The following is a 24,826-nucleotide window of genomic DNA, read 5'->3' on the forward strand; positions in this document are numbered from 1 at the left end:
TAGTGTCACAGAAATCTATTGAGGGCACTGGTACCCATTGCATGTTAGGAATCATAGGTAATGTTAATATTTAGGCTGTCCTACTATTTACGTTAACATTATTTTTCAAAAGCAGGGGATCCCCTCGCTCATGGTTCCAAGCGACCTGCGCCTCTTTTCTCACTACAACCTACCACTTTCTCTTCCATGAGGAAGAAATCATTTATTTATTTATTGTACACAATGATGTACAAAAGCTAACCCCATAATGCCTGAATAAATTTCTTCGTGGAAGAAAATAAGTCAAAAATTATGTCACTCTAGAGGTACTCAAAAACTAAACATGGCAGCAAACGTCAGAAGCATTTGTGGCTTCGCGTTGATTCTGCACACCTGATAGGTCACTGCCAAGTAACACACCTCAATGAAATTTACCATATATAGAGAAAACTGAAAGATGTATGCAATGATATGAAATGATACTTCCATTCAAAGAAAATAATTACATTCAAGTCACCATGATTTATGATTGTCCCTTGGACATGGTTCTTAGGATGTGTGACCACAATGGATGGTAATGCACCACACTCTGCAACATGCTTCCATGCTAGCCAAAATGAGTTCTTGTGGTAGGGTGTTCCATTTCTCCAGAAGTGTAGTTGGCATACGCTGCAGTGTCACTGGTGAATGTGGACATGTGCAATGCGTCCCACACATACACATTACAAATGTAATTTGGAACAGGAAGACCAGCCCATTCGCTGAATATACAGGGCTATTACAAATGATTGAAGCGATTTCATAAATTCACTGTAGCTCCATTCATTGACATATGGTCACGACACACTACAGATACGTAGAAAAACTCATAAAGTTTTGTTCGGCTGAAGCTGCACTTCAGGTTTCTGCCACCAGAGCGCTCGAGAGTGCAGTGAGACAAAATGGCGACAGGAGCCGAGAAAGCGTATGTCGTGCTTGAAATGCACTCACATCAGTCAGTCATAATAGTGCAACGACACTTCAGGACGAAGTTCAACAAAGATCCACCAACTGCTAACTCCATTCGGCGATGGTATGCGCAGTTTAAAGCTTCTGGATGCCTCTGTAAGGGGAAATCAACGGGTTGGCCTGCAGTGAGTGAAGAAACGGTTGAACGCGTGCGGGCAAGTTTCACGCGTAGCCCGCGGAAGTCGACAAATAAAGCAAGCAGGGAGCTAAATGTACCACAGCTGACGGTTTGGAAAATCTTACGGAAAAGGCTAAAGCAGAAGCCTTACCGTTTACAATTGCTACAAGCCCTGACACCCGATGACAAAGTCAAACGCTTTGAATTTTCGGCGCGGCTACAACAACTCGTAGAGAATCCTCACACATTCGTGCAGCAAATTCGCAATTCACCAAAAGTTAACGTGTTTTGTGCAATCTCACGGTTTAAAATTTACGGCCCCTTTTTCTTCTGTGAAAAAAATGTTACAGGACATGTGTATCTGGACATGCTGGAAAATTGGCTCGTGCCACAACTGGAGACCGGCAGCGCCGACTTCATCTTTCAACAGGACGGTGCTCCACCGCTCTTCCATCACGATGTTCGGCATTTCTTAAACATGAGATTGGAAAACCGATGGATCGGTCGTGGTGGAGATCATGATCAGCAGTTCATGTCATGGCCTCCACGCTCTCCCGACTTAACCCCATGCGATTTCTTTTTGTGGGGTTATGTGAAAGATTCAGTGTTTAAACCTCCTCTACCAAGAAACGTGCCAGAACTGTGAGCTCGCATCAACGATGCTTTCGAACTCATTGATGGGGATATGCTGCGCCGAGTGTGGGAGGAACTTGATTATCGGCTTGATGTCTGCTGAATCACTAAAGGGGCACATATCGAACATTTGTGAATGCCTAAAAAAACTTTTTGAGTTTTTGTATGTGTATGCAAAGCATTGTGAAAATATCTCAAATAATAAAGTTATTGTAGAGCTGTGAAATCGCTTCAATCATTTGTAATAACCCTGTACTTTTGTTCCTCCACCTCCACAGTTCGATGCTGTCGCACACTGTCACCCACAAAAATGAAGTACGGGTCAAATGCATCCCTGAAAAGATGCACGTGGGGAAGGGCTACAGTGTCAGAATAACCGGTGAGTGTACTATGTTCAAACATTTGGAGGACTGCATGCTCATGCAACATTATGCCTCTCCACACCATAACACATACACCATTGAAATGATCAAGTTCGACAATGCTGGATGTGCGCTCATGTGGTGAGAAGTGGGAACAGATAATGTACTCCAGAACATTGTTGAACACGAGTGTTTTGGTGGTTCAGGTGTTACGGCAAGCAGAGGCATAATGCTGCATGGGCATGCTGTCCTCCAAGTCTTTGGACACGGTCAACATCTACATCTACATCTACATCTACATCCATACTCCGCAAGCCACCTGACGGTGTGTGGCGGAGGGTACCTTGAGTACCTCTATCGGTTCTCCCTTCTATTCCAGTCTCGTATTGTTCGTGGAAAGAAGGATTGTCGGTATGCCTCTGTGTGGGCTCTAATCTCTCTGATTTTATCCTCATGGTCTCTTCGCGAGATATACGTAGGAGGGAGCAATATACTGCTTGACTCTTCGGTGAAGGTATGTTCTCGAAACTTTGACAAAAGCCCGTACCGAGCTACTGAGCATCTCTCCTGCAGAGTCTTCCACTGGAGTTTATCATCTCCGTAACGCTTTCGCGATTACTAAATGACCCTGTAACGAAGCGCGCTGCTCTCCGTTGGATCTTCTCTATATCTTCTATCAACCCTATCTGGTACGGATCCCACACTGCTGAGCAGTATTCAAGCAGTGGGCGAACAAGCGTACTGTAACCTACCTCCTTTGTTTTCGGATTGCATTTCCTTAGGATTCTTCGAATAAATCTCAGTCTGGCATCTGCTTTACCGACGATCAACATTATATGATCATTCCATTTTAAATCACTCCTAATGCGTACTCCCAGATAATTTATGGTATTAACTGCTTCCAGTTGCTGACCTGCTATTTTGTAGCTAAATGATAAAGGATCTATCTTTCTGTGTATTCGCAGCACATTACACTTGTCTACATTCAGATTCAATTGCCATTCCCTGCACCATGCGTCAATTCGCTGCAGATCCTCCTGCATTTCAGTACAATTTTCCATTGTTACAACCTCTCGATACACCACAGCATCATCTGCAAAAAGCCTCAGTGAACTTCCGATGTCATCCACAAGGTCATTTATGTATATTGTGAGTAGCAACGGTCCTATGACACTCCCCTGCGACACACCTGAAATCACTCTTACTTCGGAAGACTTCTCTCCATTGAGAATGACATGCTGCGTCCTGTTATCTAGGAACTCCTCAATCCAATCACACAATTGGTCTGATAGTCCATATGCTCTTACTTTGTTCATTAAACGACTGTGGGGAACTGTATCGAACGCCTTGCGGAAGTCAAGAAACACAGCATCTATCTGTGAACCCGTGTCTATGGCCCTCTGAGTCTCGTGGACGAATAGCGCGAGCTGGGTTTCACATGACCGTCTTTTTCGAAACCCATGCTGATTCCTACAGAGTAGATTTCTAGTCTCCAGAAAAGTCATTATACTCGAACACAATACGTGTTCCAAAATTCTACAACTGATCGACATTAGAGATATAGGTCTATAGTTCTGCACATCTGCTCGATGTCCCTTCTTGAAAACGGGGATGACCTGTGCCCTTTTTCAATCCTTTGGAATGCTACGCTCTTCTAGAGACCTACGGTACACCGCTGCAAGAAGGGGGGCAAGTTCCTTCGCGTACTCTGTGTAAAATTGAACTGGTATCCCATCAGGTCCAGAGGCCTTTCCTCTTTTGAGCGATTTTAATTGTTTCTCTATCCCTCTGTTGTCTATTTCGATATCTACCATCAACGGCTGAAAGCAAGGGGAAACTACAGCCGTAATTTTTCCCGAGGGCATGCAGCTTTACTGTATGATTACATGATGATGGCGTCCTCTTGGGTAAAATATTCCGGAGGTAAAATAGTCCCCCATTCGGATCTCCGGGCGGGGACTACTCAAGAGGATGTCGTTATCAGGAGAAAGAAAACTGGCGTTCTACGGATCGGAGCGTGGAATGTCAGATCCCTTAATCGGGCAGGTAGGTTAGAAAATTTAAAAAGGGAAATGGATAGGTTGAAGTTAGATATAGTGGGAATTAGTGAAGTTCGGTGGCAGGAGGAACAAGACTTCTGGTCAGGTGACTACAGGGTTATAAACACAAAATCAAATAGGGGGAATGCAGGAGTAGGTTTAATAATGAATAGGAAAATAGGAATGCGGGTAAGCTACTACAAACAGCATAGTGAACGCATTATTGTGGCCAAGATAGATACGAAGCCTACACCTACTACAGTAGTACAAGTTTATATGCCAACTAGCTCTGCAGATGACGAAGAAATTGAAGAAATGTATGATGAAATAAAAGAAATTATTCAGATTGTGAAGGGAGATGAAAATTTAATAGTCATGGGTGACTGGAATTCGAGTGTAGGAAAAGGGAGAGAAGGAAACATAGTAGGTGAATATGGATTGGGGGACAGAAATGAAAGAGGAAGCCGCCTGGTAGAATTTTGCACAGAGCACAACATAATCATAACGAACACTTGGTTTAAGAATCATGAAAGAAGGTTGTATACATGGAAGAACCCTGGAGATACTAAAAGGTATCAGATAGATTATATAATGGTAAGACAGAGATTTAGGAACCAGGTTTTAAATTGTAAGACATTTCCAGGGGCAGATGTGGACTCTGACCACAATCTATTGGTTATGACCTGTAGATTAAAACTGAAGAAACTGCAAAAAGGTGGGAATTTAAGGAGATGGGACCTGGATAAACTAAAAGAACCAGAGGTTGTACAGAGATTCAGGGAGAGCATAAGGGAGCAATTGACAGGAATGGGGGAAATAAATACAGTAGAAGAAGAATGGATAGCTTTGAGGGATGAAGTAGTGAAGGCAGCAGAGGATCAAGTAGGTAAAAAGACGAGGGCTAGTAGAAATCATTGGGTAACAGAAGAAATATTGAATTTAATTGATGAAAGGAGAAAATATAAAAATGCAGTAAGTGAAACAGGCAAAAAGGAATACAAACGTCTCAAAAATGAGATCGACAGGAAGTGCAAAATGGCTAAGCAGGGATGGCTAGAGGACAAATGTAAGGATGTAGAGGCCTATCTCACTAGGGGTAAGATAGATACCGCCTACAGGAAAATTAAAGAGACCTTTGGAGATAAGAGAACGACTTGTATGAATATCAAGAGCTCAGATGGAAACCCAGTGCTAAGCAAAGAAGGGAAAGCAGAAAGGTGGAAGGAGTATATAGAGGGTCTATACAAGGGCGATGTACTTGAGGACAATATTATGGAAATGGAAGAGGATGTAGATGAAGATGAAATGGGAGATACGATACTGCGTGAAGAGTTTGACAGAGCACTGAAAGACCTGAGTCGAAACAAGGCCCCTGGAGTAGACAATATTCCATTGGAACTACTGACGGCCATAGGAGAGCCAGTCCTGACAAAACTCTACCATCTGGTGAGCAAGATGTATGAAACAGGCGAAATACCCTCAGACTTCAAGAAGAATATAATAATTCCAATCCCAAAGAAAGCAGGTGTTGACAGATGTGAAAATTACCGAACTATCAGCTTAATAAGTCACAGCTGCAAAATACTAACACGAATTCTATACAGACGAATGGAAAAACTAGTAGAAGCCAACCTCGGGGAAGATCAGTTTGGATTCCGTAGAAACACTGGAACACGTGAGGCAATACTGACCTTACGACTTATCTTAGAAGAAAGATTAAGGAAAGGCAAACCTACGTTTCTAGCATTTGTAGACTTACAGAAAGCTTTTGACAATGTTGACTGGAATACTCTCTTTCAAATTCTAAAGGTGGCAGGGGTAAAATACAGGGAGCGAAAGGCTATTTACAATTTGTACAGAAACCAGATGGCAGTTATAAGAGTCGAGGGACATGAAAGGGAAGCAGTGTTTGGGAAGGGAGTAAGACAGGGTTGTAGCCTCTCCCCGATGTTGTTCAATCTGTATATTGAGCAAGCAGTAAAGGAAACAAAAGAAAAATTCGGAGTAGGTATTAAAATTCATGGAGAAGAAATAAAAACCTTGAGGTTCGCCGATGACATTGTAATTCTGTCAGAGACAGCAAAGGACTTGGAAGAGCAGTTGAATGGAATGGACAGTGTCTTGAAAGGAGGATATAAGATGAACATCAACAAAAGCAAAACAAGGATAATGGAATGTAGTCTAATTAAGTCGGGTGATGCTGAGGGAATTAGATTAGGAAATGAGGCACTTAAAGTAGTAAAGGAGTTTTGCTATTTGGGGAGCAAAATAACTGATGATGGTCGAAGTAGAGAGGATATAAAATGTAGGCTGGCAATGGCAAGGAAAGCGTTTCTGAAGAAGAGAAATTTGTTAACATCCAGTATTGATTTAAGTGTCAGGACGTCATTTCTGAAAGTATTCGTATGGAGTGTAGCCATGTATGGAAGTGAAACATGGACGATAAATAGTTTGGACAAGAAGAGAATAGAAGCTTTCGAAATGTGGTGCTACAGAAGAATGCTGAAGATTAGATGGGTAGATCACGTAACTAATGAGGAAGTATTGAATAGGATTGGGGAGAAGAGAAGTTTGTGGCACAACTTGACCAGAAGAAGGGATCGGTTGGTAGGACATGTTCTGAGGCATCAAGGGATCACCAATTTAGTATTGGAGGGCAGCGTGGAGGGTAAAAATCGTAGAGGGAGACCAAGAGATGAATACACTAAGCAGATTCAGAAGGATGTAGGTTGCAGTAGGTACTGGGAGATGAAAAAGCTTGCACAGGATAGAGTAGCATGGAGAGCTGCATCAAACCAGTCTCAGGACTGAAGACCACAACAACAACAACCATTTTGTCATCTGTGCGACAATCTAGAGAAGGAAATACAGTGCAGTCTTCCTCTGTGAAACAACTTTGGAAAAAGACATTTAGTATTTCAGCCTTTAGTCTGTCATCCTCTATTTCAGTACCATTTGGGTCACAGAGTGTCTGGACATTTTGTTTTGATCCACCTACCGCTTTGACATAAGACCAAAATTTCTTAGGATTTTCTGCCAAGTAAGTACATAGAACTTTACTTTTGAGTTCATTGAATGCCTCTTGCATAGCCCTCCTCACACTACATTTTGCTTCGCGTAATTTTTGTTCATCTGCAAGGCTTTGGCTATGTTTATGTTTGCTGTGAAGTTCCCTTTGCTTCCGCAGCAGTTTTCTAACTCGGTTGTTGTACCATGGTGGCTCTTTTCCATCTCTTACGATCTTGCTTGGCACATACTCATCTAACGCATTATGTACGACGGTTTTGAACTTTGTCCACTGATCCTCAACACTATCTGTACGTGAGACAAAACTTTTGTGTTGAGCCAACAGGTACTCTGAAATCTGCTTTTTGTCACTTTTTCTAAATAGAAAAATCTTCCTACCCTTTTTAATATTCCTATTTACGGCTGAAATCATCGATGCCGTAACCGCTTTATGATCGCTGATTCCCTGTTCTGCGTTAACTTTTTCAAATAGTTCGGGTCTGTTTGTCACCAGAAGGTCTAATATGTTATCGCCACGAGTCGGTTCTCTGTTTAACTGCTCAAGGTAGTTTTCAGATAAAGCACTTAAAAAAATTTCACTGGATTCTTTGTCCCTGCCACCCGTTATGAACGTCTGAGTCTCCCAGTCTATATCCGGCAAATTAAAATCTCCACCCAGAACTATAACATGGTGGGGAAATCTACTCAAAATATTTTCCAAATTATCCTTCAGGTGCTCAGCCACAACAGCTGCTGAGCCAGGGGGCCTATAGAGACATCCAATTACCATGTCTGAGCCTGCTTTAACCGTGACCTTCACCCAAATCATTTCACATTTCGGATCTCCGTCAATTTCCTTCGATACTATTGCACTTCTTATCGCTATAAACACGCCTCCCCCTTCACTGTCCAGCCTGTCTCTGCGGTATACATTTCAATCTGAGTTTAGGATTTCATTACTATTTATGTCTGGTTTCAGCCAACTTTCTGTCCCTAGTACTACATGAGCGTTGTGACCGTTTATTAATGAGAGCAGTTCTGGGACCTTTCTGTAGACGCTCCTGCAGTTTACTATTAGCACATTAATATTGTTATTCCCTGTTGCATTTTGCCTACTCCTACCTTGCTGCGTCTCAGGAGGCGTCTTGTCGGGCCTAGGGAGGGGATTCTCTAACCTAAAAAACCCCCATGTGCACTCCACACGTACTCCGCTACCCTTGTAGCCGCTTCCGGCGTGTAGGGCACGCCTTACCTATTCAGGGAGACCCTACATTTCTCCACCCGATAGCGGAGGTCGAGAAATTTGCACCCCAGATCTCCGCAGAATCGTCTGAGCCTCTGGTTTAAGCCTTCCACTCGGCTCCAAACCAGAGGACCGCGATCGGTTCTGGGAACGATACTACAAATAGTTAGCTCTGATTTCACCCCGCGAGCGACGCTTTCCGCCTTCGCCAATTCCGCCAACCGCCTGTACGAACTGAGGATGACCTCTGAACCCAGATGGCAGGAGTCATTGGTGCCGACATGAGCAACAATTTGCAGTCGGGTGCACCCAGTGCTCTCTATCGCCGCCGGTAGGGCCTCCTCCACATCTCGGATGAGACCCCCCAGCAAGCAGACAGAGTGAACACTGGCCTTCTTCCCCGACCTTCCCGCTATTTCCCTAAGGGGCTCCATCACCCGCCTAACGTTGGAGCTCCCAATAACTAATAAACCCCTCCCCCCGTGTGCCTGCTCGGACCTTGCTGAAGGAGCAGCCACATGTCCACTCACAGGCAGAGCGGGCGACGCCACACGGCCAGCCTCCACATTGACCCTCCGCCTCATGCGCCGCGAACGCCGCTGAACCCGCCACTCCCCTTGGGGAGAGGGTGGCCCAACCGCGCCCAGTACACGCGAAGATGTCTCGACAGCAGGGACAGTGGGTGAAGCATGTAACACCTGGGGTGTACCTTGCGACGCACCAGACTCCCCACTGCCACTACACTCCGAGGCAGCAGCCTGAAGACGGCTGACCGCGGCCATCAACACGCTCAGCTGTTCGCGAACAGTGGCCAGCTCCTCCTGCGTCCGTACACAGCAGTCACACATCCTATCCATCCTAAGGAATCAATTTACTGAAGAGAGTTAATCAACCTTTAACTAGACTGCTAATTCAGTAAAGGCGGCTGTTTATTCACTAAACTGTGGTTGCTAGGCACTTCTTGTAGAAAACAATGAAAATAGCACTACCTGTCTCTGGACTGTATTGCAAACAAACACTAGCACTACTGACTAGCACTTGACTATAGGGACTCTCTCTGACTGTATTCAAAACAAACACAAAATCTATGGAACACTATTAATAGCACCCGATAATTAACGCTTCCTAAAAGCAAATATACACGGAAGAAGAAGTGACAAGTAAGAAAAATACAGTTAATACTTAAATTAAGGTAGCTCGCTGCACAGCAGACGTGAAGCAGACGGCAGTTACGACGACACTGTGGCACTATATTCCTCCCCGTGTGCATCTCTTAAGGAGTGCATTTGGCCCTGAGCTTAATTTTATGGATGACAATGTGTGACAGTATCAAACTGCAGGAGTGGAGGAGCTCTGGATTGGCAAGATATTCGGTGAAGCTACTGGCCTGTCTTTTCCCCTGATGTAAATACCACTGAGCTTGTTTGGGATGCAATGGGGAGATGTATTGCAGCACATCCATGTGCAGCAATGATCGTCAAGCAGTTGTCAAACATGCTGGGCGAGGAACGAAATGCCGTACCGTGAAAACCCCTTATCAGTCTTGTGGCCAGCATGGATGCACATAAAGAGCATGCACCACTGTCTGGTGTGGGCACATACCCTATTAAGAACCATGACCTGTCCTTTATAAAGTTTAGGGGAACACCATAAATTGCAGTGACTTCAATTTGGTTATTATCTTTGAATAAAAGTGTCTTTTCTGTTCACCTTGCTGCATATTCTTGTCAGTTACCTTCTGTATTATACTATAGCAGTTCTCTCTATGTATGGTCCAAGTTTTGCTGAGCAATGTTATTTGGCAATGACACATCGTGTAAAATTTACTTACACACCAGTGTATGTGTGCCTATTTGGAGGACTACCATGTTGTCATCCAAAAATAGTTGCTAGGCAGTTAGTTTGTGTGTTTGTAATTTTGTAATTTGATAACACAAATCTGATTCATTCCCTCCCTCCCTCTCTCTCTCTCTCTCTCTCTCTCTCTCTCTCTTTCCCTCCCATTTCATGTACTCATGTACCGGCAGACTACACTACTGGAAATCATGGAATCATTTAAGTTGCACATGTTATCCAAGATAGAAGGAGAAAGGCTCTCAACAGGAACCAGTCTATCGTCCTGCCTGGACACAGCTTTTATTTGGTTTTCCACATCCGCCTACGTAAATATTGAGCTGGCTTCCACATCCGACAACAGGTACACAAGGCAAACATTTTAAAAAATGGTGTCACATCTGACCACATGACTACACTATATGCAGTGAAAAGGGGTACATGGAATTCTTCCTATGGGGAGGGGGAGAGGCAGCAATTAAAAAAACCTTTAGGAAGGGCGACTCCCCCCCCCCCCCCCCCAATCTTAGTAATAGCTTATATTCAGGTGTGGCCTGTTCTTCACTCCATGAAATTGGAGAAGTCCCATACCAGCCCCAACCCAACACTGAAAGGATACAGGGAACCAGAAAGCAAGGAAGGAACAGCCAGTTGAAATAAATCAGTACTGCCTGTCAATGCACATTCAAGTTCACAGACACTGAATTGGTCTTTAATGCCATTAAGTTGAACAAGAAAAACATATCATTTGCTGATAGATGGCATAGGTCATTGTATTTCAGCACTGAAAGTGCAGGCTTCCATACTGGACATTTTCCTAACACTTTTTGTTAAGACTCCCAGCAGAAGTCTATTAACAGCAGTAGTCATGCTAAGATCTGGGAACTATGATTTTCATCACAAACACATGAGCACTCACCCAACGTGCCAGAAGAGGATAGCTCCATCACTGCCCCCACTGCAGAAGAGGCCCTCGTGGTATGGATGCCAGGCCACAGACGACGCCTCCTTTTTGTGCCCGCGGAAGGTCTGCACCTCCGTTGACAAGTTCCGCAGGTCGAATAGCTTCAGCAAGTGATCTCGCGATGCAGTCACTAACCAGTTGCCATTAGCATTCCACTTGATGTCCATCACAGTGCTCTTGTGAGCGTGCCTAAATAAATAAAATGAAATGTTACTAATGTCTGTAGATTAAAAGAGGCTCGTATATTTACTTCACAGTAAATTATAGGCACATCACAATGCTACAAAACTACCATATATATACGACCAATGTTTAAAGGTACACCAAGATAAAAATACAGAAAAAAATAAAGAAACTTCCAGAATTTAAATACTTTGGAGAAACAGTCCAGCCAAATGCTCTGGACAAAGCACCCAAAAACACAGAGCCACAAAAACAGAAATTGCATTCAAATTAACAAAGAATATGTACAACAAAAAAGTTCTTATTTATTAATACAAAACTGAGGCATTGCAATGTGGTGTTTTAAAACTAAGTATCTTACACGCTCAGAATTCCTCACCATAAACACAGCCAAACTATTAAACAGTTTGGAGAAGAAAAAAAGAAGAAAAGTTAAAGAATTTTGTGTTCAAAGAATGAAAATGGGATTTGGAAATGGAAACACAACAAGATATACGGGAAAAATGACGATATAATACAAACATTGAAAAATCAGAGGATTACATTTTATGTCAATTTAAAAAGAACTGCTAACAAGCCGCTGACCAAAAAAATTAGTTTCTATGATGAAAAATCCAAATTTCATGGTTGGCAATAATACACAAAGACATGGAAAACAGACATCAGTTCAGGAAAAAGCGACAAAAAGTCAAAGGTTTTCAGAAGAGAAAGCAAAAGGAGAGGAGGGAGATGAACAGAAAAGAAGAGAACCAAAGATAAAAAAAGTGATTCAGCTCCGATGAAGAGGTGAAAGAAGAGGTTCATAACTTTCTGAACAGCACGATGGCGAGCTAGTATGACATGGGCATACAAAAACTGTGTCTACAAAAATGCATCAACAGAAATGGTGATTATGTGGAAAAATAGCTAAATGTTCCAGCTGATGTAAACCATTGTAGAAATGAACAGGTCTATGTACTTATAAAAAAATAGGAGACCTTACTTTTGGGATTACCTTCGTACATAAAACTACCAACATTTTGGTCCCTGTTGCAAGTGACTTTCTTCAGGGAGTTTTTGTTTACTGCCAACTGAGAAAACTTTGTTTCTTATATACCTGCAGACATGGCTGTTATCTAACTCTGATAGACTGTTTAGGATTAAGGGGAGGGATGTTAGAAGTCGTTATCGGTGTTTTTATTATTTCTTTTCCATTAGTGGAGACCCGACATGTTAATTGGTGTTTGCATTACTGCTTGTAATTGATGAAATCGGCGCTCCAGTCTGCACTATTATGCCCAGAATGTTAGCTATGATATGCTGACGATACTTTCGTTATCTGGTCACACAGATAGGAAGAGCTATGAAATTTCATCCAACACCTCAACCGGAAGCACAGCAGAATCCAATTCACTATGAAGATGGAAGAGAATGGGGTGCTGCCTTTCCTTGACGTGGAAATTTACAGAAAGTCTGATGGTAAACTGGTCCATAAGAGTATACAGGAAGCCAACCAGTACTGAGAGGTACCTACATGCCTCCTCGCATCATCACCCTACGCAGAAGAAATCCGCACTGCACACTTTAACCAAGAAGGCTCACAGAATCAACGATGAGGAAAATCTAAAAGGTGAACTACAAAACCTTAAGTCCATTTTTTTGTGCCAGTGGTTACGGAATGAAAGTAATAGATAAAACTACGGTGACAAAGAGTGAAGATAATAGAGGAGAGCAAAAGGAAACACAAAACATCACTCTGTTACCATATGTTCACGGTGTCACTAAATGGGTGGGCACAATTCTCTGCCGAGCAGGCATCACATCGATTTTCCAAAGCAGCAACAGAATAAAAGATGTTCTTCGCACAACAAACTACACGTTGCTGGAGTTTACAAAATCAGGTGTGAATGTGGATTAGTGTATGGAGGTGAGACAGGGCGATCAATCAGCACACGGATATTTGAAAACAAAAGATATATCCGCATAAGACAGCACACCAAGTCATCGGTGGCAGAACAAACAGAATGATTTTGCTGAAGCTCGCGTACTAGCGAAACAGCATCTTACTTTCAGGAGGAAGATTACAGAGGCAATAGAAATAGCCAAGCAACCGGCCAACATGAACAGAGAAGACGGCTACTGACTTCCGACATCTTGGCTACCACCAATAACAGCACTACGGGATGATAGCTCACGTGAAGCAACACATACGGGCACATGAGAGACCACAGTAGCTGCATGTACATAGAGTACTGGTGAGCCTCGGCTGGTGCTAGAAAGTAGGAAAACAATGCCACGTCACAGCTGCCACCTGGTGTTCATTTCGCCAATTTCCACCAATTACAAGCAGTAATGCAAACACCAATCAAAACGTCGCGTTTCCATCAATGAAAAGAAACAACAAAAACACCAATAAAGACTTCTAACATCCCTCCCCTTCATCCTAAACAGCCTATAAGAATTAGATAACAGCCATGTCTGCAGGTATATAAGAAGCAAAGTTTTCTCATTCAGCAGAAAACAAAAACACCCTGACGAAGGTCACCTGCAACAGGGATCGAAATGTCCGTAGTTTTATATATATTGACAATGCAGTCACAAACCCAGAAAAATTTTATTGAACATTCATATACTCACAGTGTTGCCAGAGACTGTCCTGTTTTGGGATCCCACAATTTGACTGGCTGCTGGTTATCTTTACTGCCCGATATGATGAGACCTTTCTGCGGATGCCAGTGAACACACTTCACATCAGCTCCATGCCCTGTAAAAAAGAGAGAGAAATTGTTGGAAATACACACATTTCAGACAAGCAAAAATTTTGTCCAATTAGTGGTTGTCTATTTTAAAGCACTATGTTAGATAGTGTGGGTGAGTGTCCAGATATCTGGATATGAAAGCAGGTGTATTGTATATACACAGAATTGTGGACTTCTGCTGTGTTGTTCAATACCAATGATTGGCTTGGAGTATGGATAATTTTGAGCAAAAACTTTCAAAAACTGTTCAATTACCATTAACCATAACTAAAAGCAGGTTGAAAATGACATATATACTATGGACACTCGCAAATAGGATTTACTGCCACAGTGAAAACACATTTTCAATGTTTATTAATGTGAAAATACTCTCAGAAAAGATGTGTGGAGCACAGTAACACATAACAAAAAACAGCATTCATACTAGTTCTTTTTCCAGCAGTAGTACACACATTCACACACACAACCACACAAGACACCCAAATGCACACTCCCATAATCACATATCACAGCAACATGATCATGTGTCTGTTTGGGTGTCTGCGTGGTGGTGATGGTGGTTTGTGTATACTCTCAGGAAAAATAGAAACAATCTTGACAAACAACAATTCACAGTATAGACAGAGCTCTGAACAGCTTCATCTTTTTATATGGTTGTTGTAGTGAACTTTACAATTAAGTAAGGCTTTTGTCTTGATGAACTGCTTTTTCCAAACTATGGGCTGGCTGCAGATACAATTGTTATTCAGTACTATGGAACTATAATCTAACCAAGTTTGATATTCTATTAGGGAAAAGATAAAAAGCGAAGTCAGCAGATTTGTTGTTATGTTCTAGTCTTCAGTGCAGACAGGTTTGTCCACACTAACTTATCCTCTCTCTCTCTCTCTCTCTCTCTCTCTCTCCATCCATTACCAAACTAATTCCTTAGTGCCTCAGGATATGTCCAATTATGTGATCCCTTCTTTCATTCAAGATATTTCATAAATTTATGTTCTTCTCATTCCATTTCAGTACTTCTTCATCAGTTATTTGATGTAATCTTCAAAATTCCTTTGTAATGCCACATTACAAAAGTGCTGTTCTCTTCGTGTCCAAATTGTTTGTCACCCATGTTTCACATCCATACATGGCAGAATCTAAAAAAATTTCTTTAGAAAAGACATCCTAACATTCAAATTTATGCTAGATGTTAACAAATTTCTCTTTTTCATAAATGTTTTTCTTGCTTATAATCTGTATTTTATATGCTCCCTACTTCTTTTAATGATTTCATTAGGAAAGAGACATGAATTAAGCAATCAGGCATCATCAAACTGGGAACTAATTACATGTGGTGTCCCACAAGGTTCTACCTTAGGATTTTGCTTTTTCTTGTACGTATCACTGACCTTTCACCAGTAACATTGCGATATACCAAGTTTCTTTTGTTTTCCGGTGATACAAAGACTCCAATAAATAGCAACTCAAGTGCAGTCTTAGAAAGATCAGTCAATGAAATTTTCATGGACATTAATAAATGGTTTGTAGCCAGTTCCTTGTCACTAGATGTAATTCAGAACTTGTACGTGGTATCCATTGGTATATGTCTAAAATATAATGGCAAACAGACAGAAGAAGTGGACAGTGTTAAATTCTTGGGGTTACAGCTTGATAATAAATTCATCTGCGAGGAGTACACCGCAGAACTGATGAAGTGCCTAAACAAATCTCTATTTGCAATGCAAATGTTGTCAGACAGGGGATATGAAATGAAAGAGCTTGCACACTTAAGAGCTTGCATACTACGCTTACTTTACAAAAAAGTGTTAGAAGAATTATTTGTGGCGTGAACTCAAGAACATCCTGCAGGGGTCTTTTTAGGGAACTAGGGATACTGGCTACTACCTACTTCCAAATATATTTATTCCTTAGTGAAATTTGTTGTTACAAATATATCTCTTTTTCAGACCAACAGCTCAGCTCACAAAATCAGAACTAGAAATAAGAATAATCTTCACAAAGAATCAAAGTCACTTACTTTGGTCCAAAAAGGAGCCCATTATTCAGGAACACACATTTTCAATAATTTGTCAACAGCCATAAAAAATTAACTACAAATAAAGCTTAGTTTGAGATGAGCCTTTTTGTACAAATTCAGTGCAGTAATACAAGCATTGTAAATAAATGTTGTAAAATGACTCTTCTATTCAGTGTTGATTACATCATAAATAAAAATACGTTTAAAATTTTTTTTGACTCATTCCACATCCATGGCAATTATTCCATTTCGGATCTGTGGCAAGTACATTAGTATGTTTCTTTTTCAACATAAATATTTATTGTGTATTCTTGTTCTTCTGACATGTTCTACATACTGGAGGATGTTCTCACTATAGATCAATTGGAAGAAACTGTACATCTAATCTAATCTCTTCTGTCATTATCGTTTATTTTGCTGGCCAAACGGCAAAACTAATCTACTACTTTTAGTGCCTTATTTCCTAACCTAACACCCTCAACATAACCTGATTTGATATGGCTACATTCCTTTATCCTTGTTTTTCTTTTGTAGAAGTTCAACTTATAACACAAGGCGCTGTCCATTTCACTTAAGTGCTTCTGGAAGACACAGCAAATCCAAAAGTTTTTATTTCTCCCTGCACTTTAATTCTTTTTACACATTTTTCTTCATTTCTTGACAGCTTGCTTAATGTATACGTTGAATAACACTGATGCCAGGCTACAGCTTTGTCTCATTCCCTACTACAGTTTCACTTTCATGTTCTTCATGTTTTATAACTGCAATCTGGTTTCTGTAGAAATGGTAGATAACCTCCATCCCCTGCATTTTATTCCTGCTACTTTCATAAATTCAAAGGGTGTATATCAGTCAACACTGTCAAAAGCTTTTTCAAAATCCACAAATGATACAAAAGTAGGTTTGCATTTCTTCAGCCAGTTTTCTAAGGTGAGTCATATGGTCAATATTACCTTACACATTCCTACATTTCCCCAGAACTGAGAGCAATCCTCCCTGAGATCAAGTTCTATGAGTTTTTTTATTATTCTGTACATAATTCACGTCAGCATTTTGTAACCATGAGTTACTGAACTGGTAGTTCAGTAATATTCATGCTCGTAAGCACATGCCTTCTTCAGAATTAGGATTACTGCATTCTTATTGAAGTATGAGGGAATATTGCCAGTGTCATATATCTTGCACATCACATGGAATAGTTTTGTCATGGCTGCCTCTCCCAGGGATCTCAGCAATTCTGAGGGAATGTCAGCTATTCCAGGGGTCTTGTTTCATTCACTGCTCTTCTAATTCTCACAATCTCACCTTTATCTATTTCTACTTATCTTTGAATAGCATACTCCTCTACATCAACGTCTAATACCGTGCAAGTCACCATGAGGTGCATGGGAAAGGGTACATCCCACTGTATCAGTTATTATTAAGGTTTCCTCTCGTTCCACTCACGTATGGAGTGTAGGAAGAATGATTGATTGAATGCCTCTGTGCATGTGGTAATTATTCTAATGTTATCCTCATAATCCCTATGGGAGTGATATGTAGGGGATTGTAGTACATTCCTAGAGTTGTCATTTGAAGCCAGTTCTTGAAACTTTGTTAATAGGCTTTCTCGAGATAGTTTATGTCTATCTTCAAGAGTGTTCCAACTCAGTTTCTTTGGTATCTCTGTGATATTCACCCAAGAATCAAATAAACCTGTGACCATTCATGCTGTCCTTCTTTGTATATGTTCAATATCCTATTTGGTATGGGTCCCACACACTTGAGCAATATTCTAGAACCATCTGCATGAGTGATTTGCATGCAATATCCTTTATAGACTGATTTAACTTCCCTAATATCCTCCCAAACCAACAAACCAAAGTCTACCGTCTGCTTTACCCACAACTGAATCTATGTGAACATTCCATTCCATGACTCTACAAAGTGTTCCATCCAGGTATTTGTATGAACTGGCTGATTCCAATAGTAAGTCACTGATATTATAGTAATAGGATACTATGGTTTTTCATTTTGTGAAATGTACAATTTTACTTTTCTGAAAATTTAAAAGAAGTTGCCAATCTTTGCACCACTTTGAAATATTATCAAGACCCGAATGAGTATTTAAGCAGCTTCTTTCAGATAGTAGTTCATCATCGATAACTGCATCATATGCAAAAAGTTTGAAGCTGTGATTAATATTGTTTGCAGTGTCATTAACACACAATGCAAACAGCAAGTATCCCAATATACTTCTCTGGGGCATACCTGAAGTTACTCCTACATCTGATGATGACTCCCCATCCAAGATAACATGCTGTGTCCTCCATATCAAAAAGTCCTCAATCCAGTCACAAATTGACTTGATACCACATATGATAATACTTTTGACAATACGAGTAGGTATGGTACTGCGTCAACTGTTTTTCAGAAATCAAGAAATACTCCATACACCTGACTGTCTTGATTTAAAGCTTTCAGTATGTCACATGAGAAGAGTGCAAGTTGGGTTTCACATGATAATGTTTTTGGGATCCATGTGGGTTGACACTGAGGTCATTCTGTTCTAGATACGCCATTATGTCCGGGTTCTAAGATTATACAAGGCATCGATGGCAAGGATACTGAACGGCAGTTTTGTGGTCCCCTTCTACTAGCCATCTTGTGGACGGGTGTTTTTCCCAAGAAATGGGCACAGTTTTTTTGCTTGATAGATTATAATTAGAAGAGGGGCTAACTCAGCTGCAAATTCAGTACAGAATCTGATAAGAATTCCATCGGGCCCTGGAGCTTTGTTCAATTTTAACAATTTCAGCTGTTTCTCAACACCTCTAACATTAGTAGTTATATCATTCATCATTTCGGTGGTACAAGGATTAAATTGGGCAGTTCGCCTGTATTTTCCTTTGTAAAGGAGCATACGAAAATTTTCGCCTGGGTATGGACATTAACTTTTGTGCCAACAGCCTTTACATGCAGTCAGAATTTCTTTGGGTTCTGTGAAGCATCATTTAACAATATTCTTCTGCAGTATTCATTGCAGGCATCAAGCATCGCTCTCCTGACAGCCAAATGTGTTTCATTCAGCATATCTCTATGTATGCCCTATGTTTTATTTTACACCTATTATGCAGTAATCTCTGTTCCTTTAGAAGGTTCTTCACAGTGGCTATATACCATGGAGTCTCCCTCAAAGGCCAGCCGGTATGGACGAACAGTTCTAGGCCCTTCAGTCTGGAACCGCGCGGTTGCTACAGTCGCAGGTTCGAATCCTGCCTCAGGCATCGATGTGTGTTCTGTACTTAGGTTAGTTAAGTTTAAGTAGTTCTAAGTTCTAGAGGACTGATGACCTCAGATGTTAAGTCCCATAGTGCTCAGAGCCATTTGAACTATTTTTTCTCCCTCAAAGGCACAAGGAAAAGAGGGCGGCAATAAATGAGATGGATCAATGACATTGTAGAAGAGGTGTAGTTCCAATCTGGAAAATCGGTGGGAAGACTGACGTGCTTTAGTTCACAGGGTCCCAGAGAGTCAGAATTGACTAAAAAAATTCCTTTATGCCTGCTTCATTTTTGTGTTTTCTCTTTTTGTCAATTGATTTCAATATACTGTGTGTTATCCAAGGTTTCTATTAGCTCTTGCCTATTTGATTCTCTGTTGCCTTCACTATTCCATCCTCATAGCTACTCATTCGTCTTCTACTATATTTTTTCCCATATTTCAGTTAACTGTTGTCTAATGCTGCCTTCAAAACTCTCAACTTCTAGTTCTTCCAGTCTGTCCAGGTACCATCTCCTTCCTTTCTCCAAGGTTCTCCAGTTCATAATTAATAAATTATGGCCCAAGTTCACATCTGCTCCTGGAAATATAAGGAGTTTAAAATCTGGTTTCTAAATCTTGTCTTACGATTATATAATCTATCTCAAACCTTCTGGTGTATCTCGGTCTCTTCCACATATGTAGCCTCCTTTCATGATCCTCAAAACAAATTTTTATAATGATTAAATTAATTTCTGTGCAAAATTCTACCAGGAGGCTTCCCTTCTTTTTCATCCTCCTCCCCTCCCCAAACACATATTATCCTTCTCTTCCTTTTTGCTACTGTCGAATTCCAATTTCCCATCAAAACTAATGTTCTCTCTCTCTCTCCCTTAACTATCGGCATAATTTATCTCAGCATACATTCTTTCAATTCTATCGCCTGGAACAAGTACTAATCTAATCGAATCAAGTACAAGTACTAATCTTAGTAGGCATTTAAATTTTTACTTCTGTAGTGGGTGTTTGACTTCATGTCTATCTTAGCTTTAAATAATGTATTCACCATACCATTCATAGTAACTTACCTACTTTCCAATTTTTTATCCATTAGTAACCTTACTCCTACATTACCAAAGACATTTTGTATCTACAACACTGTACTCACAGGACCATATGTGATGTTCTTCCTGCCCCCACATTTCACTAATTGTCACACCATCCAACTTCAACCTATCGATTTCCCTGTTTAAATTCTCTAACTGATTACGAGATCTAACCAATAGATTGCCAGTACTGTTATTCCTGGCGAAACATCCTCCTGAGTAGTCTTGAGATTCAAATAGGGAATATTCTAACTAACAGGATGCCATCATCATTAATCCTTACAGTAGAACTTCATGTCATCAGGAAAGATAACATGCTGCAACTCCATTTTCTTTCAGCAGTCTGCAGGCTTAAAGTAGACTAAAGTGATAAGTCTACTGTAAGAGAAATTACAAATGTAATGGGTATTTGATTATGAGTTTAGACGGTCTAGCATTGTGCACATTTCTTGGTTCATTCTCCCAAAAAACTAAGGTCCATCCCTTTCTCTCTCTTCATTATATCAAAACCTCCAGTTTCGTGCTGACACTTTGTGTGGGATGGCTGGAAATTAAATGTTAATATCTGCTTTCAGATTGAATTACGTCGAGTAACAGAATCTTTAAGGTTGTAAGCAGGGCGTCACCAAATGACCAATTAAAAAAAGAAAAAGGTTAAACTTCAAATGAAATTTGTGAGTTCACGTGTTGAGTGTTGGGCCTGGCACTGATTATTCTACGATATCAGTATTAAATTGTAATTTTGGGAATTATGGGTGTAAAAAAACTATTTACATAATTGATGTGTTGAAAACTTTTGCACAATAAAACAATAATATGCTAATTACCAGAACAGCGAAAACCTTGTTAACCAGTTAAATGGTAAGTTCATTCTAACACGTTGCCTGCACTTTTACCGCTGAGATACGTTATGCCCCTCTTTCTACATCATTTGTTTCTAGTATATTCAATTGGTTGCATATGATTTAAAGTACACTTCTTTCTTTTATTTAATAGTCGAAGTTTTTTAACCTTTTTGTGGGTGTGTGCAGTCTCTAATAAAGGGGAAAAAAAATTCAGGGTCGGCTTCAAATTTTTCTCGTTGCGCGAAGAGAATTAATCATTTAACTCACATTTAAAAAGTGAAGGTTTCCCGTCGCCGTCTAGCTATCAGTTCTAGTATTTCAGGGGTTTCGAAGTAATCGCACAAGCTAAATGCCGGAAATCCAAAGTCGATTTCTTTCCCCATCCTTGTCCAATTCAGGCTTTAAGCTCTGTCCCTCGTTGTCACAGGCGTCTAAAGCTAGCAAAATGAGGGATGCTCAACTACTGGACCTACCGATAGATGGCCCTAGCGCGTGCCGGCCAAACATCATATCATTGAGTGTCCGCCAGAGATCACTGGTGTCCGCCATATCTGAATTTGGCAAAAAGCGAAGTGTCAAAACACGGATGAAAATGTTTTTCGTTCTGCGCCCTCATAAGTCTTTTATATTCTATGTTCTAGATATCTACACATCAACATAATGAAGTGTTTCTAATCTAGCGAGAAAAAACAGTGACTGTTCTGCTATGAAATTCCTAAATTCGAGTGTGTTTTGGAAGTTTGGCAAGCTGACCTATAAATTGTTTACTATTAATTTTATGAGTGCTTTACTTATTTGCCCGTTTTAAAACACTATTTAAGATTCAATTGAGGTCAACAAATTACCTTGCTTGCCAAAGCTTTTAACTACAGGTATAATTCGGAAAATCAAGTGTGGAAAAGAGTGAAGACGTCCCTTAAAGAGAAGTTGACATCGTTTGCTTAGGGGTATCTTTACTGACAACAGAAATTACAACTGAACTATTAAAGTATTACTTCCGTATAAACGGAAAAAATTTTTCTTTATCTGTAGTGATGCATTACCGATCTGCTTATATGCTGACACTGTAATTGCAACATGCACTTACGAATTTGGCTCACTCTTTGATCAGAAATTTAAATACCATGATATTATTAACGCCTGTACATGACACGGTGTATTTTAACTGAGTGATAAGGTAGAAGTACTAGTTTTTGAAAGTGCTTCAGTCTTTGATACGAGACAAGAAATACATTTAAATGAGAGAAACACAAAAACCAACGTTAAGGCTCCTCTTAAATGCATGACTTGTATCATTTGGAAGTTAAGTCTATTAATAATATTATATTGGACTGATCCATGATGATGTAGGAAGTGAAGGAACTTGTTGAAAATAACATCGTTCACAGCTGTTAATTTTAAGGTTGGGGTGTCTTAAAACTGTAATTTTCCAGTCTGACACCCAAACAATGACTGGTACCATGGTTTTATTTTAAAATTGAGTTAAAAACATGTCAGTGAGAAAAAATTATTACACTATGAATTACAACCATGGAATCTTATTTCTGTGAATCTTGGTTCCAGTCTTTGACATGGTGTCAATCACTGAAATGACTGGTTGTCAGTATAGGGCCCAAGCAAAAAACAAACCTGAAAGCAAAAGCTGCAGAAGTTGGCACCCCAATGGCTGCTACAATCTGTGAGAGACAAGGGTGACATTATATTTCAAATTTAGTGTAAAAAGTTCCATATTGTCTGAATTTGTCCTTTAATGACAGGACATTCTAGTCCAGTCGATTTTCTTACCTGCAAAAGTACACTAGCCAATACCAGTGGCACAAAGGCAGTGCCAAATTACAAACTATCCAGTAACAACAGAAGTATTGCTGGACAATGTACAGTAAATAATATGTAATAACCTGAGAAATTCAGAATTGGTTTGAAGAAATAGAACAGTATTTGGAAAGAGAGTAACATTTTGAATATAACAAATGACGCAAGTAGAGTTTTCAGTTATTATGAGAGCTTGCTTAATTATTTTTTTTCCTCTCTCTTCTCCATTCTCAAGGGAAAAATGTGATAACATAAAAGTGCAAGAAAGTTGTGTACAATGTTGGAAATGACAAAAAAGAAAATCGCACCATGCTTTTAACAGCATATGCTGCTGTAAAGGTTGCTCCTCCTAAGAACATGATGTTCTCCAATCTCTCTCTCTCTCTCTCTCTCTCTCTCTCTCTCTCTCTCTCTCTCTCTCTCTCTCTCTCTCCCCTCCATGTGAAGAGTATTCCTGTAATAACAGCTAATAGCATACCAAGAACACGAGGGTGTCACAGTGGAGATTTGTTTTCTGGTACAGACGTCTGATACAACTATTCCACAGCAAAACTTACTTTCAATAGGTGTGGTAGCAGTGCACTCCCATAGGATAACAGAATATTATGTCCTCCAGGAATCACATTGGGTACACCACTTACAGCATAAACTGTACAGCAACTACAATGTTTTGTGAGCAAGTAATACCAGTCAGTATCTTTAATTTTAACATAACTCTTGACTCCCATAATTACCTGCTTATACATGTGCTTGTACTACAGGTTATTGGTAAAGCAAATACTTATTGAATAGGTCTTACACATTTAATACTTAGCAGAAATTCTTTTATTACTGTATCACCTCTATGGTGAATTAAGAGGTACTGACTGGTTTCTTTGAACATTTAATAGAAGCCTTCTTTTTACCTGCTATTGATAGACAGCCATTCCAAGTTCTGTACAGAACAATCTCTCACATTTTTCATGAGGTTTGTTATTCTGTACACTAAGATTTCCTCTTCTAAATTGTAAATATTGCATTCAACATTGTTGGTATTAAAGATAATTCATGAAATAAATTATATTTAAACCAGAAAATTAAAGGTTCCACATGGCACATGAAAAGTACCTTGCTTCACACATGTATGTACAGATTCCAAAATGTCTGTGAATTTGAGTTACGAACTTTTTTAAATTGAAATATGAAGATCACAATACTTTGGGTCAGCAATAACTCAAACGTAAAATACTTTTGTTCCCTATGGGAAACTTTGTTCTTCATGTGACTCGTGCAACTGCTTTCACTCTTAATGGAAAACTAAACGGTTTATGTTAAAGCTAACTAGCAAAAAGTGTAACCATTGTTACATAATTTCTGTGAAGTAAGATTCCTTATTCCTTCCTTTGTCATCATAACTTGATAATTTCAGTTCCATATGGGACATATGAACTAAAAAAATGAAATGCTTTTATTACCAATCAGCAAAAAGTGTAACCGTATAATGAAGGTAAATGTTGATTATTTGCATCCTCTCCCCCCCCAACACAGGAAAATATATAAGAAAATTAGGTTTTGCCTGAATCAGGCCCCCTTATTCTAGAATGGTTCTAAAGTAATAAGAATGCTTACGATCAATTGGAACATTGTGTTCATTCTAAGAAGTATTAAAACAAGAATTAAGAGAGTAACAATTTTATTGCTCTTATGTTGCAGAGTAT

At 40.1% G+C, this 24,826-nt stretch overlaps 1 protein-coding gene across 1 annotated transcript in view; it reads right to left on the reverse strand.

Moving 5' to 3' along the window:
• LOC126426658 (pre-mRNA 3' end processing protein WDR33) overlaps window positions 1-24,826 on the reverse strand; it is a 181,097-nt gene that overhangs the window by 56,692 nt on the left and 99,579 nt on the right. The window contains exons 6-7 of the mRNA XM_050088544.1: window positions 13,985-14,111; window positions 11,141-11,374 (exon numbers count right to left, since the gene is read on the reverse strand). Of these exons, the coding sequence (XP_049944501.1) occupies window positions 11,141-11,374; window positions 13,985-14,111 (361 nt within the window). The remainder of the gene's footprint in view (window positions 1-11,140; window positions 11,375-13,984; window positions 14,112-24,826) is intronic.

Source organism: Schistocerca serialis, chromosome 11, assembly GCF_023864345.2.
Source record: "Schistocerca serialis cubense isolate TAMUIC-IGC-003099 chromosome 11, iqSchSeri2.2, whole genome shotgun sequence".
NCBI lineage: Eukaryota > Metazoa > Arthropoda > Insecta > Orthoptera > Acrididae > Schistocerca > Schistocerca serialis.